Genomic DNA, 16368 nt, shown 5'->3' with positions numbered 1-16368 from the left:
AAGAGGAAGTATTCGCCTTTGAGATAACTTTCTGGGTATAGTAACTTAATGACAAGAACACGTACATTGCATGCATAAAATCTAGACTATCGGGTTGATTTTCCAAAGAATCTAAGTTTCTTGCTTCTAGAAGAGTTAAGCAGCTAGAGCCAACATTTGGAACATTTTCTGCTGCAGAGCAGCTATCTATAGCTTCCTCTTTCACTAGCCTGCTAGGTTTGTCATTTGAAAAGTATGGTTTGAGTGGGGCTGAAACTTAGCTGGCTAGAATGAATTTTTATTTTTATCGCTAGCCGTCTAAGGGTGTTATTTTCCAAGCTGCGTTATGGGCTTTTCGCATGCGGTAAGCCATTTTTCGCATGCGAAAAGCACCATGACACGTGATGCGATGCTAATTTAGAAAGGGGATGGAGTTTGTGGCGGGGTTTCTGGCAAAGTAGGCTGGTTCCGCAGAATTTTAACCTAGCTTGATGATACCCTCACCTTGAGTAACCTGGTGGGCCTCCATACCTAACCCTTACAAGGGCCTGATGGGTAGAGTCTCTCTCTCTCTCTCGTTATAGGTAAGAATTACAACAATTGTGGCACTTACTGCAAAGTGCGAAAAGCTATTACCATAAAACATGCCCCTCTTCCTATCGCATGCGGTAGTTTAATGAATCTAGCCCTAACTTTAGTCATTCATCTCTGAGCACAGGCACAGCTGGTCTAAGGCAGCTGGATTTACAGTAGGTAACTTGCCGTCTGCAACCTAGCTGAAAATTGATCCCCATGAGACCAAGGTAAAAGGAGGCCAGAAGAGTTTAACCCAGTAATAGCTTCCACTAACAAATACCATTGTATTGGACATACTTTGTGCAAATTCTTAATGGTTGAAATTGTGAGCCTTGTCTCTGTATCCAGTGGTTTTGTGCAGTAGAAAAGCAGATGTTTTACCAGGAAAAACACTAAACTGACAGCAAAAAGGACCATAAAGTCTTTTGATTGAACATCAGGAAAATGCTACCAATTCTCGCAAAAAGCACAATTCACATTCTCAATGTAATTCAGTTCAAGGTAATTCTTTTCCTACCTTGCCATATTTCTGTGCATAAGATCCTGTGAGCAGCGAATGAAAAACTATGATTGTTTCGTCTAAATCCCAAACAAATACCCGCTGAAAACGAAAGTCATTAAGAAATCAGTGCATGAAAATCATTCTTAAAATAAATAATACAGCATTTCTAAGTGCAATTAGCAATAATCAGACAACCTTGAACCGACTTTAAAGGACAGACTGAGAACTCTGTAGTCAGCAATAGCAACATAACTAGGAAATCAAATAAACATTATTATAATTCTTTTTCAGTTTCCAATAATTTCTGTAATACTTTAACAGGTAAAATTATATGGAGAAAGCCATTTTGTTTAGTAATGATGTCACCAATGACATCATCAGTCCAATGCAAGCTGCCTAAAAGAACAAAACATTGAGGCCAATACTGAAATGCCACTTAGCTGGATAAGAAAGAGTTATCCAGCTACTTGGTGGCCACTGAATATCCGGCTACGTTCAGCAGCTACCACTTAGCTGGAGAAGTCAGGGGATGGGTAATGGTGGAGGGGGAGCGGGGTGGCACTACTTATCCGATTAACCTAACTGAAGAGCTGCCGATATTCAGACTTATCCAGTTAAGTTAGACCTGATATAGAGCAGGTCTAATTTATCCGGCTAAGCAGAGACTTAAGCACGGATATCCAGCAGTATAACCATGCTGCTGAATATCCCATTCAAGTCTTATCCGATTATTTTAAATAAATGTTTAATTATGAATATTGGGCCCATTACCTTAGTAACTAATGTATATTTACAATTCAAAGGGAGCAATATAAGTAAGAATGGAAAGCATTATTAAAGTGACCCCAATAACAGTCTGAGGTGTGGACCAGAATGTTGCTTTTTTGGCATGTAATTAGACAATAAGCCTTTTACAAATACGAGTGTTCAGGCTTTATTTTTTTGTATTCCCGTGATTGCCATCAAAGTGAGACGTAACAGATATCTTTGTTGAAATCACAAGCATGTAAAATGGCTTTCATGTTGTGGCTGGATTATTTGTTGAAGTATTACGGTAATTAAAACCTTGAAAATGATAAACTTTTTTAATGTCAGTGGTTAGTTATGTTATTACTGCCTTCCCCAGGCCACATGAATGTAGTCTGTGCTGAAAGCAGTCCTTTAAAATGTCAATAATTTTATCCAAAAGAATTTTATTTAATTGGATTGGCAAGGAACATTTTCATACTTTGTCCTTGAACCTTGATTTTGCTATCTGTTACTGAACTATACAACAAATAAAGCAATGATTTGTTTTCCAGGATAGTAGAGCACTACACTTTTCTAGTCTTTTCAAGTCAACATTATGCAGTATTTGCTCACATTTTTCAATAGGTCACACAGAATTTATTAAGATGACTTCTGAATGATTTCATTAAATACACTGGATCAAATATTGTTCCTCACTGTTCGAGTTATTAATTACAGTTCTTCAGAAAGCCTCGATTTATGTAATTATCAGTATGTGCACATTCACACTAAGGAGGTAATTTTAAAAGGATTTACAAGCATAAATGTTACATAATATCATACCAATTTTAAAAAGCCATTTACGCATGTAAAGTGCACCTATACATATAACCTATGGACAATTCAATGGTATATATTGACACAATTTTCAAAAGCCGAATTACATGTAAAACCCAATTTTAAGCATGTAAATGCTTTTTAAAATCAGGCCTTAAGAGGGTAATTTTAAAAAGCATTTACATGCTTAAAATTGAGTTTTACACGTGTAAATACACTTTACCCATGTAAGTGGGCTTTTGAAAATTGCTACAGAATATGCCATTAAATTGTCCATAGGATATGCACGTGCAAGTACTCTTTATGCACGTAAATGGCTTATTAAAATTGCTAAGATAGTTTGTTACATTTACATGTAGAACTCATTTTAAAATTACCTTTAAGCTGAATAATTAAAATATTTAAACTGAACTCAAGCATTATCACCAGCTTGCAGTTACTTTGGAAATCATGGATTTGGCTATATTGAGCCATCGTAACTTATTAATGCAAGAGCTTGGCGGGACGGGAACAGGGTGAAAATGTTGAGTCAAAGAAAACAGTGGATTTATCGATTACACTCAACACACCCTGGAGCGTTAAATTCAGAAACTCAGTGTCATATATTTTGATATGTTTGTTCATTCCACTTGTCATGGTATATAATGATTTTTTTTATTTTGCTTGTCAGGTATGTATTTAAAATTGGAATCATTTAAAGAGGCCATGTAGACTTAAATACTTGATGGCGTTCATGTCAAAGAATACAGCTCATGAGCCTCATTGTATTTTTTTTTTTTACAAACAAACAAGCAAATCCTTTTGGAAATTGTGGAGAATGTCATTTATAAGAGCAATAACTAGTGTCTTTTTCTCCCATCTGCTAATTTGTTCTTTTTTATTTTAAGTAAATTGTACTTGAATAACCGTGGCAGTTTGAGCCAAACACATCTGAAGTTGCAACCGAAGAAACAGGATATCATGCTATGAATACATTTATTTATTTATTTATTTAAAATTTTTTATATACCGACGTTCATCCAGGATATCACATCGGTTCACAGTGTAATACTTCCTGCTAATAACACAGAGAGGAGACGTCAAACAATTCATTTAATCAAGTGTTCTTCATCTGCAGGAAACAAGAATTAAAGGGAAGTACTCTTCCCTTTTTCTTTCTTCAAGATGTTTAGTTTTACGTGCAAGTCAAAAACTGAAAAAGTATAAAAAACAACATGGACCAGCAAGGCCTATGATTATATGTGAGCCATAGTATTACTAAGTCAATGCAGGTACACGGGTGGTATGGAGGCTCTTGCATTAATAAGTTAAGATGGCTCAATATTTATGAATAAATAATATGATTAATATTAAAACAATAATAAGAATGGTGAATGCTATTTGGTTAATTTGTACATTGGTGCATGTCATAATTATTAGGACTCATTTTTTGGATAATGTTACAATCATGCATTTGAGCCATTTTGTGCAGGGTAACAGGGGTGTGAGCCCGTTGTGTTGCGGCATAGTTGATGCAGACTCGAGGGTGAACCCACAAAGCCTACCCCAGCAGCTGGTGAATGCGCCCAGTAGTGGAACAGTCTGGAGCATCAATTATACCAGCTGCCTCTCCTACCTTTGAGTTCTGGCAGCTGGCAGGACTTGGGCTGTTCCCTAGGGCGGTAAATAGAAATAGAGTCCAAAGACACACCAAGGCCAGGGCAGGCAGCAGACTAACGGAGTCAGAGACAGGGCAAGGTTGGGGAAGGCAGTCAGTAAAGAGTGGTCAGGTCCAGGCAAGGGGGCAGCTCCAGGCAGCAGGCAATCGTGTTAAGGTGCATGCAAGAGGTCAAGATCTGGAGAGTCAAGCCAAGGCTGTACAAAGACACACTGAAGACACTGGACAAGGCTGAAAGAACATGGCAAGGCTTGACAAAGAAGACTGAAGAAGACAAGGTTGGAAGAGGCATGGCTGGACGAGCAAGGCTGGACGAGGTAAGGCTGGAAGGCAAACAGGAACCAGAACGCTAGGCAACACACATTGCAAGGCAGGAGACCCGTTGCTGAGGCGAGGATGCAGAGGCTTGAGTGGCTTATATACTGAGAGTCCTGATGTCATTGAGAGGTGCCAAAGGCTGATTCCTGCCATGAGGCCTTGAAAGAAAGGGTATGCGTGCATGCGAGGAAGCAGCATGGTGCCTACGGAGTCTGAGGTAATGGCGGCGTTCCTATACCACTGTGTCTCCAGGCGACATCGGGGCAGGTTGGTGGCATCCTAGCCATGAAGGAGCAGTATCGGAGTCATTAGGAGGACTGGGGCCGGTATGGACATGGCAGCATCGGGGTGAGTGCAGCAGCTTGCATGGCCAAGCCACAAATCTTAACAGTACTCCCCCCACTCTGTGTCCCAGTTTTCAGGACTTGGGCTTCTCGGGGAATCTCCTGTGAACTCCGATATGTGTTGGCTTGCAGGATGGAAGATGGCTCCCAAGAATTCTCTTTGATTCCATAGTTTTCCCAGCAGATAAGATACTGCAACTTGTTCCAGATTCTTTGGGAATCTAAAATCTCCTGGACCTCAAATTGAGTCTTTTCCTCTGTAAAGACTTCTGAGCTCTGGAGGGGTGGTATGCCCGGCCAGGAGAGAATTGCAGGCTTCAATAATGAGACATGAAAAACAACATAAATTTGTAAAGATGCCAGTAGTTTGAGTTTGTAAGTCACAGGGCTCAGTTGTCGTTCAATGAGGAATGGATTCATAAATTGTGGTGCAAATTTAAGAGATGGCATCTTCAAATGTAGATTTTTAGTGCTGAGCCAAACTAAGCATCCTGGGCGAAGTTGAGGTGCTGGGCAATGTTTCTTGTCTGTGTATGTTTTAAATGCTCCACTCTTTCCCTAGGAGATGGTGTGTCTTTTGTCACAGTTCCTGGAGTTCCTGTCCCATCAGGTTAGCTGCTGGGCAAGGATCAGAGATCGGAACAAGTCTGGGTGTATGGGAATGGCAACCGAACATGATGTAGAAGGATGATGACCCTGTGGAACTATTCATCTGGTTATCATGGAAAATTCAGCCCATGGGAGGAAAGAGTCCCAATTTTCCTGCCATTGGTTCATGTAGGCTCGTAGAAAAGCCTTGAGACTCTGATTTACTCGCTCGGTTTGTCCATTGCTCTGTGGATGTTAAATGGAGGTGAAATCCAACGTAATTCCTGCACAAGCCTTTCTAGTAGGAGGTTGTGAATGGAACTCCCCTTTCTGAGAGAATGTGAAGGGGGAGCCCTTGCAGATGGAAGATATGTTAGACAAAATCTTTAGCTAGTTCAGGTGCAGATGGGAGGCCCAGAAGGGGTGTGAAATGAGCCATCTCAGAAAATCTATCCACCTCTACCCAAATGGTGCTGTTGCTGCCAGAGAGGGGAAGGTCAGTGACGAAGTCAGTGGCCAAGTAGTTGGCAGTGGCTGCAACAACCCCCAGGATCATGCTCGCACACTTTTTCATGGCACACGTGGGGCAAGGCTCTACATAATGTTTCTTGTCGGTCTTCATCTGAGGCCACCAATAGTGTCAGATGATTAATTCCAAGGTTCCCTGCCAAGCAGGAATCATGAGCCCATTGAAGAATCTTCTGTTGTAGGTGCCAAGACACCAGAGCTTTCCCAGGAGGAACAGTAAATGTGGCATCAACCACAATCTTCACATGGTCAATGATATGCCATGGGGATTCCAGAAAGCTCTCAGTATCAAAGGAATGTGAGAAGACATCAGTTTGTTGGTTCTTCTCAGCGGGATTGTGCCGCAACTCAAAGTCAAACAGATTAAGAATCAATGACCAGTGTGCTTGCCGGGGTTCATTTGCTGAACATGTGCTAGATGCTCTAGGTTTTTGTGATTCATATAGATAGTTACTGGGTGCTTGGCTCCTTCCAGCAGGTGTCACCATTCTTCCAAGGCTCGCTTGATTGCTAGTAACTCATTATCTCCAATGATATAATTCTTCTCTGCTGTTGAGAATTTCTTTGAAAAGTAGAAGCAGTTCATGAGTGAACCATTATGGTTATACTGTAGGAGGCTAGCGCCTACCCTGAGGATAGACACATCTACCTTAGGATGCATTGCTTAGACGGATCTGGGTGGTATAGGTATGGATCAAGGGTGAACTCCTCTTTGAGAAGCTCAAAAGCTTGGATAGCATTTCTATTCCAGTTTTTAGTTAGAGCTGTGAGTGGGGCTCCCAGGGAGGAGTATTCATGGATAAATTGGCTATAGTAATTTGCGAATCCCAGAAAGCACTGAAGTGTTTTTAGGCCCATGGGTCAGGGCCAATCCAGTAAGGCTTTTTATTTATCTGGGTCCATACGGAGGACTTGGCAAGAGATAATATATCCCAAGAAGGGAAGCTCTTCCTGTTTGAAGGTACACTTCTCTAACTTGATATAGAGGTATTTATTTATTTATTTATGTATTTAAATCTTTTCTATACCGTCGTTAGGAAGGATCCGTCACAACAGTTTACAATAAGGCACATAAAATAAGGATGCTGAGATATATTAATTTACACGCGTGCCATAATGATTCGGTACATAGTTTTCTCAATGATATAATTGGGGTGTGATACAATACTGTCCAGGAACTATCAGTTTAAAAACAAATCTATTTTTATAAGTGTCAACTTCTCATCTTGTGAAGAACGAGAAGGTAGAGTAAAAAACAAATCAAAATACAGCTACACACTTTATTTGTTCATATCTCATACTTTGCCTGCCTCACTGTTTCTCCTTCTCTATTTGGTAGGCTAGCTTGAATAGCCAAGTTTTTAAGCCTTTTCTGAAGATTTTGTTGTCTTTTTGCAACCTTAACTCTAGTGGCATGGTGTGCCAGAGTGTGGGTCCTGCCAAGGATAGTGCTCTCTCTCTTACTTGAGTTAGTCTTGCTGTCTTAATTGATGGGATAGTAAGGAGTGCTTTATTCACTGACCTTAGGTTTCTGTTTGGTACGTGTACACGGAGGGCTGTGTTAAGCCATTCCGCTTTTTCATTATGTATTAATTTGTGTAAGATGCAAAATGTTTTGTATTGTATTCTCTGTTCCACAGGTAACCAGTGTAACTCTGCTAGGGTTTCGGTGATGTGGTCTCTTTTACTTTTACCGGTCAAAATTCTTGCAGCAGTGTTTTGTAAGATTTGTAGTGGTCTGAGTGAGGTGTATGGTAAGCCTAGTAATAGCGCACTACAGTAGTCGGTGCTTGCAAAAATCAATGATTGTAGGACTGAACGAAAGTTCTTTGGTGTTAGCAGTGGTTTGAGTCTTCTGAGTACCATGAGTTTAGCGTAAGAATTGATTACTGCAATTCTCTCTTACTTGGTCTCCCAGCAATATCCCTAAGACCTCTACAAATGCTACAAAATGCCACTGCTAGGATCCTAACTAAAGCAAAAAAAAGGGTCCACATCACTCCAATCTTAAAGAATCTCCATTGGCTTCCTATAAAACACAGAATACTCTACAATTCTCTTTCAACTATACACAAATCTATCTACAAAAACTCACACCTCGATCTCAGGATCCCACTGCAGCTACACTCATCATCCCGCCCATTGAGATCGGCACAAAAAGGCTCGCTAAAAGCCCCTTCAATCAAAATATGCTCAAACAATAGAGCCTTCTCCACAGCAGGCCCCAAACAATGGAACTCTCTCCCTTCAGACCTTAGGCTCGAACAATGCCCAATAAACTTCAAAAAAAGACTTAAGACTTGGTTTTTCACCCAAGCATACGATTGATTTCGACTGCACTATCACTCTCCCGTCTTGGGCAATACATCATGTGCCCCAACACTTAATATCCCCAGAAACAAATTCAATCTCCTCCTGCCTAAGACTGACAGACTACTTGTTAACTTTACCGATCCGAATCGCTAGTATGCTAGTATGTTAGATTTCATTAAGTTAAAATGTTGTTTCTCTTAATGTTTTAAGCAATTTAATTTAATTTAATTTATTTAATTATTCACCCAGTTCTTCATTTCCTTGTTATATGTAAGACACATGTGTTATGTCATCCCAAAGTTATATGTAAACCGGAGTGATTGGTAACTTTGTTACCAGAACCTCGGTATATAAAAAATGTTAAATGATATACAGCTAATTCTTCCCATAGATGAAACCATTGAAAAAACATTAAATATCGCTAACATGTACCTCGACATCATAAAGCAATTACTAAACCAAATGGAGCTAGTAATCAACACAGAGAAAACAGAATTCCTACATCTAGAACGCAAAAAGACAGAGATCATTCAAAACACTATCACACTCAAAAACAACCAAAAGATTGAACTAGCGGAGAAAGTACGGAACCTAGGAATTATAATTGACTCCGAACTAAGCTTAAAACAACATATATCCTTAAAAGTTAGAGAAGGTGAGAATATGATTGCTTGCAAAACTGATCTGAAATCCTGGGGGTGGAGTAATGGTCTGAGTCTTTTTAGGACTTGGAGCTTGAAGAAGCATTCTTTCACTGTGTTGCTAATAAAGCTTTTAAGATTCAGTTGGTATATATAGTGTGTTATGCCCAGTCCGGCTAGTAGGTGGCATAAAGGTAACAGGTAATGTTAAAGAGTGTAGCAGATAGAGCTGACCCTTGTGGTACTCCTGTTTGTAAGTGAATTTTTTCTGACATTACATCTTTGATTTGAACTTGGAAATATCTGTTACTTAGATATGATCTGAACCATTTGATGGTTATGTTACTCAATCCTATTTCCTCTAGTCTATTTAAAAGTATGTCATGATTTAAGGTGTCGAATGCTGCTGATAGGTCCAGCATCACTAAAATGTAGTGTTTGCCATTGTCAAAACCTCTCATGATGTTGTCTGTTAGTGCAATCAGTAGTGTTTCTGTACTATAGTGTTTTCTAAAGCCATGTTGTGATGGATAAAAGATGTTATTATTCTCTAAGTGCTCCACTAGTTGCTTTTGTATAGTTTTTTCGATTAATTTGGCAATTAGGGGAAGGTTTGATACAGGTCTGTAATTGCTCAGATTAAGCGGGTCGCTGTTCTTTTTCTTTAAAATTGGTTTAACGATTGCCCCTTTTAGATTATCTGGGATGATTCCTTCCTCTAACGAGAGATTCACTATCTTTGTTACTGTAGGGGATACTGTATTGGCTATTTTTTTTATTTCAGTGGTTGGTATTGAGTCGCATGGATGGGGGCAGGGTTTAGTTTTCTTAGCATAGACTTAATTTCCATTTCCGATACCATGGAGTCTCTGGAGGACCTGTTTCACATAATATTGATGCTCCAACGACTTTGAGAATACTAGAATATCATTTAGATAAACTATCACATGGGAGAAGAGAAAGTCCTGGAAGATCTAATTTACCATAAATTGGAAGACTGCGAGAATGTTGAACAACCCGAAGGGCATCACGGGTGTTAAAGGCAGTCTTCCACTTGTCGTCCTCTCAAATTCTGATCATGTTGTACGCCCCTCCGAAAATCCAGCTTGGTAAATATTTGCATGACCCAAAGGCAGTCAAAGAGCTCAGAGATGGGAAGAGGATAGCAATTCTTCTTAGTAATAGAGTTAAGATCACGATAATAAATGCAGGAATGTAACAATCTGTCTTTCTTCCCTACGAAAAAGAACCCAGCCCCTGCAGGTGAGGAAGTGGAGTGAATGAAGTCTCTGTCCAAGTTCTCTTTAATATATTTGGTCATAGCCTCTGTTTCAGGGGTAGAGAGAGGGCATACTTTGCCTCTGGTCGAACCTTGCCAGGGACCAAGTCTATGGCACAATCGTAAGAGCAATGAAGCAGCAGGACCTCCGCCTGCTGTTTCTGAAAACATTTGTAAATTTGGTATATTGTAGGAGCACACCCGAGAGCTCTGAGATTACTGTCCGAGCCAAGGCACCAGAGATGACACTTTAGCAAGGCATTGCTCATGGCAGCTAGGACCCAATCTGGTGATTTGCAACAAGGTCTAACCGAAGTGAGACTAATGTAGCATGAACCACGGTAGGTACATTGACTGCCTTGGGCAATACGTAGAGATTGATTTGATCTCCATGCAGGATCCCTGTTTGCATGGTCAGGGTTACTGTGGCTTTTGTAACATGTCTGGGCAAGGGTTCTCCAGAAATGGAGGAAATCGAGAGCAGGGTGTCCAAGGGAACAGTTGAAATGCAGTAGTATTGAACTAGAGCATCATGGATAAAGCTGTCTCCAGCACCAGTATTTAGAAAGGCAAGAGTGTCAACAAACATGCTTCCAATAGGCATATTGGTACTAGCAGTTGTGCATGGATGACCTGGGTGACCTCTCCCACCAGGCCTAGGTCCTTGAATTTCTCGGCGTTTTCGGGCAGCGACTTGCAAAATGCCCAGATGCAGAATAGTATAAGCACAGGTTATGGTTACGGTGCTTCTGCTTCTCCTCTGCTGATAGCTTGAAGTGATCCACCTGCATAGCTTCTACTGGTGTAAGTCTCAGCTCTGGGGGAGAGCAGGAGATTATAAAATGCTGTAAATTTGGGGTGGCGAGCTGAGCCTCTTTCTCTGGTCCATTCCTGAAACATACGGCTAGGCTAATCAGGCCTTCCAAGGTATCTGGCAACTTCCAGATAGCCAGCTCATCTTTAATGCGCTCTGAGTCCTTGTCTGAAAATCACAATCAGGCTGTCACTGCCCCACTGAAGTTCAGAGGCCAGAGTGCGTAAGTGCACTGTGTACTTTCCCACAGACCAGGAGCCTTGCCTAATCTGTAGGATTTCAACTCCTTGGAAGCGGTGCAACCGGGCTCATCGAAGCACATCAGGTCCCCCAAGAGCAGATTATCCCTTTCCAAAATGGGTAAGGCCGAAACCACAGCAGTGCCGCTCAAGAAGGAAAGAATACAAGTCATCTTAACTCGGTCTGACAGAAACAAGAGTGCCTACAATTTGAACTGCATCCGACATTGGTTGAGAAAGCCTCTACATTTTAGTGGATCTCCATCGTAACTTGAGAGGCAGAGGCAGGTGGAGCGTGGGAGTAGCAGGTCACGTGATGGGTGCGGGAGCCAAAGCCAGAGCAGGCCGGGCAATAATGCACTAAAGATATCTGGCCATAGTGTTAAGCTGATCCTGCTGTTGCTGAGCTGGTGTGCTAAACTGATGATAGAGGAGTCTTCAGGTAAGTCCTCTGACCTCATGGCCTCAGCAAACTGTGAAGGGCAGTGGTGGTGGTGTGAGCCCTTTGTGCTGCAGTCTAGTTGATGCAGTCTCGAGTACGAACCCATAAGTGAATATGGTGAATATGCCCTGTAGTGGGACAGTCTGGAGCTTCACCTATATCAGCCGTCTCCCCCACAGATTGAGCCCTTGGGTTTTGGCAGCTGACAGGATTTAGGCAGTTCCCTAGGGCTGTGAAGAGAACTAGAGTCCAAAGGCACACTGGGGTTAGGGCAGGTAGCAGACTAATGGAGTCAGAGACAGGCCATGGTCTGGGCAGGCAGCTAGCAAGAGTGCTCAGGTCCAGGCAAGGGGTCAGGTCCAGGGGGCAGCAAGCAATTGTGGTCAGGTCCAAGCAAGAGGTAAAGATCCAGAGAGTCAGGCCAAGGGTAGATGAAGACACTGGACAAGACGGAAAGGGCAAGGCAAGGCTGGATAGAGAAGACTGGACAAAGCAAGACTGGATGAGGGAAGGATGAAAGGCAATTCTGTATGCGGCAAGGCTAGATTACAAGGCTGGAAGGCAATCCGGAACCCAGGAACCGAACTCTAGGCAACACGAACTATAAGGCAGGAGGTAAGGATGTATAGGCTTGACCGGCTTATATATTGAGAAAGTCCTGACATCACTGAGAGGTGCCAAAGGCCAATTCCCACCGTGGGGCCTTTAAAGGAAGGACATGTGAATTCACCTAGGAAGCTGTGCAGCGCCTAATGAGGCTGGGGTAATGGTGGTATTCCTGTACCGTCTTGTCTCCGGGGCAGCATCCTAGCCACGAAGGAGCAGCATCAGAGTTGTATGGAGGACTGGGGCTGGCACAGATATGGCAGTGTCTGGGGTAGGTGCAGCAGCTCACGGAGCCGACTCGTGAGCCGTGAATCTTAACATTTTCTCTGACACCATGAATTTTGCAAATTTTCTGGATTTTCTGATTCCCTCTGTGATTTTGTTATTTTGGTGCTAGTTGGAGAAGTCTCTTGGTCTGGGTAAAACGTTTGCCTTAAAAATGACTTTCTTAACCATATAAAAGTCACACTTTTAAGCTTTCCGACATATGTAATATTGGAAAAAAATTATATAAAAAAATCGATGTCCAGCCGACTATTCATAGGCACAATAAGTCTCCAAAAATGGGAGAGAAATGAATCAAATTTGGCATGCAGGAAGAAAATGTGAATACTTTCGAGGAATTTGAAAACCAGAAACACTGGATCAGTATGGTCAAAGAACTGAGCCTCCCAAAAAAAAATCCCCATTGCTTTCTATGGGAAACCGTTCGAGCTGTGGAAAGTTGAATAATGATCCTTTTCAAAAGCCTTCTCTCCCCATCCCCTTCTCCTCCCCAGCAACACTGACAAAGAGAGACAGAGAAAAATAATGGAGGCAACAAAAAATTTCTCATTACATTTTTTAGTGCGCACTAGATTAAGTATTCGCACATTAGTTTAGCAGGCACATATTCAACGGCATACGCTCATTCCACAGACTTGACGTTTGCCTGTTATAGTTCTCTCCATTTAGTTTTAGTTTTAATGCGCTGCTCTGTTACGCTGCATTATTTGTTCTCTGGAAACCGATGTGATGTTCCCAACGAATGTCGGTATATAAAAAGGTTAAATAAATAAAATAAAATCAATATGCACATATTTGGTTTAGTGCACAGTCCAAAAAAATTGGGGGCACAGTAACTGAAAGAAACGAGAGCACATCCCTAGCCGGCATAGGATGGCACCAAAAAAAGTAAAACATGGCAATTTACGTTGGTAAACCAGATTCAATGTAAACAGACAAATACTCAGGAAAAAGCAAAGAGAACCTTAAATTCACTTTAAATTTAGTGTTTTCAATAGTCTTGATAGATTAAATGGGAAGCGGCAAACATGGGAGAACCACAGCATGAAATGGACTGAACTACAATCTGAGATAAAGGGAACATCGCTTAATTTTGAAATACACCGCTATCTGAAGTACTAGGGGAATGCTACACACGCTATACGCAAACTGATTAATGGCTTTAAAAAAATCCTGGGCACCTTTTAATTATTTCCTTAGTTGTGGCTACAGGAAACCACTTTTCATCAGAGCAAGAAGTACAGTGCAATAATCATTAATTAAAGCAGGGCATACCTCCAAGTCACTGTCAGGCGGGGGTGATGGATTATTCTTCCTACCCCTTCCCCGGGTCTTAGACCCAGAACTCCTACACGTCCTCTCATCAAGGTCCTTAATTGGTGTTGAGGGGCTCTGCACTGTCTCAAATTCTCCTGCAAATAAAATCAGAGGCACAAAGTGCTCTTTAAAAATGGAACAGTCTGATTGCATTGTACAGACAGCAAAAGACAGGACATGCAAATAACACTGCAAATGTAATAAGTATCCGGTGGGGGTAATTTTGAAACCCTGAGAGGGGCTTGCAGGCTCGTGGGGATATCGTCCCCGAGGGCCTGCAAGCACATTTTCAATGGGAAATGCCCGGCAAAGTTTCCCTTTGAAAATAGAGGGGGCTGGCCGGGCCGCGGTACTAACGGATCTGTGCACTTTGCACCTGCTTTGCAGCCAGGACAAAGTTGTGACGCTTAAAGGATGCGTGGGGATTTTAAAATGAAAACCCTGGTGCATTACTGGTGGGCTCCACCATCCAGAGGGAGGGGAAGTTTCAGGCCCCCATTTTGTCAGAGTAACTGCTTAGTGACGCTCATTTGAAAAATATCTTCCTTGTCATGGAATTCTATTAAAAAAGAAAGTTTATTCATTTACCAAGGGCATAACTGAAAAACACATTCTTTCTTATCTTTTATCCATTTTCAGAAGGACTTCCTTAATCCTCCCTAACTGACAGCTATTTCCTTTCTTCTTAAGGAAAATGAGTGGGTTGTTCTGCTACGACCCAGTCAAATGGAGGATCTATAATAGAAGGGGGTCTCATGTATGGTGAAATATTTTTGTCCTATCATTTACTCAGGCCAGATTATATGGGGGCCCATATTCAGTTGGTCATTTAGTGGATTAGTTATCTGGCTAAAAATTGCCGGATAACTTGTCCAGTATATTCAGCGGGATAAACATATATACTTATTTAAAGTTATCCGGCTAATAGATGGATAACTTCGACCCTAAATGGCCATTGGTTGAATATGACCGGTTAGGCTTAAAGTTATGCAACCTCATGTGGCAAGATAACTAGCTACTTACCTGGATATCTTCAGAGATATCTTCAGAGATATCCGAGTACGTAGCACACCTTTATTTAAAAAAAAAAAAAAAAAAAGCACCAAGTCATGGGCTCGTGGCCTGATCCCCCCCCACCACATATTTCTACCCCCATCCTCTTCCCCGCTGCCAAAAGAAATGTGCCGCAATGTCCAAAAGTCCAATGTAAAGTGAAAAAATACGAGCGCCGCTGTCCTGGGCCTTCAGCTCCGCCCCCCAACAAAAAATGGGTACTTTACCCTTCTGCCCCCCCTTTACAATCAGCCACAACCCCCCTTCCCAAGCAGAAACCCTTCCACCCACCCGATACCTTCTACATCTGCCCCCTCGTCCGGCCGCTTCCAGCTTTACCTAGGGAATAAGGCTGAACGTAACATACTGTACGCTTCCAGCGTTATTCCCTAAGTAACGTACTATGTGCTTCCAGCAGTATTACCTAACGTAATGTACTGTACACTTCCAGCATTATTCCCTAAGTAACGTACTATGTGCTTCCAGCAGTATTACCTAACGTAATGTACTGTATGCTTCCAGCGTTATTCCCTAACATACTCTACTGTACGCTTCCAGCAGTATTACCTAACGTAATGTACTGTACACTTCCAGCGTTATTCCCTAACATACTCTACTGTACGCTTCCAGCAGTATTACCTAACGTAATGTACTGTACACTTCCAGCGTTATTCCCTAACATACTCTACTGTACGCTTCCAGCAGTATTACCTAACGTAATGTACTGTACACTTCCAGCGTTATTCCCTAACATACTCTACTGTACGCTTCAGCAGTATTACCTAACGTAATGTACTGTACACTTCCAGCGTTATTCCCTAACATACTCTACTGTACGCTTCAGCAGTATTACCTAACGTAATGTACTGTACACTTCCAGCGTTATTCCCTAACATACTCTACTGTACGCTTCCAGCAGTATTACCTAACGTAATGTACTGTACACTTCCAGCGTTATTCCCTAACATACTCTACTGTACGCTTCCAGCAGTATTACCTAACGTAATGTACTGTACACTTCCAGCGTTATTCCCTAACATACTCTACTGTACGCTTCAGCAGTATTACCTAACGTAATGTACTGTACACTTCCAGCGTTATTCCCTAACATACTCTACTGTACGCTTCAGCAGTATTACCTAACGTAATGTACTGTACACTTCCAGCGTTAATCCCTAACATACTCTACTGTACGCTTCAGCAGTATTACCTAACGTAATGTACTGTACACTTCCAGCGTTATTCCCTAACATACTCTACTGTACGCTTCCAGCAGTATTACCTAACGTAATGTACTGTACACTTCCAGCGTTATTCCCTA

General features: G+C 41.7%; 1 protein-coding gene across 4 annotated transcripts in view; it reads right to left on the bottom strand.

Moving 5' to 3' along the window:
* Positions 1–16368, bottom strand: part of LOC115088384 (eyes absent homolog 4) — a 193984-nt gene that overhangs the window by 62788 nt on the left and 114828 nt on the right. For all 4 annotated transcript variants that reach the window (XM_029596600.1, XM_029596599.1, XM_029596601.1 and 1 more), the window contains exons 7-8: positions 13953–14089; positions 1073–1156 (exon numbers count right to left, since the gene is read on the bottom strand). In XM_029596600.1, coding sequence (XP_029452460.1) covers positions 1073–1156; positions 13953–14089 — 221 coding nt within the window. The remainder of the gene's footprint in view (positions 1–1072; positions 1157–13952; positions 14090–16368) is intronic.

The sequence above is a fragment of the Rhinatrema bivittatum genome, chromosome 3, assembly GCF_901001135.1.
Source record: "Rhinatrema bivittatum chromosome 3, aRhiBiv1.1, whole genome shotgun sequence".
Lineage (NCBI taxonomy): Eukaryota > Metazoa > Chordata > Amphibia > Gymnophiona > Rhinatrematidae > Rhinatrema > Rhinatrema bivittatum.
The sequence above is the reverse complement of the archived record's forward strand: the minus strand, read 5'-3'. Positions and strand labels throughout refer to the sequence as shown.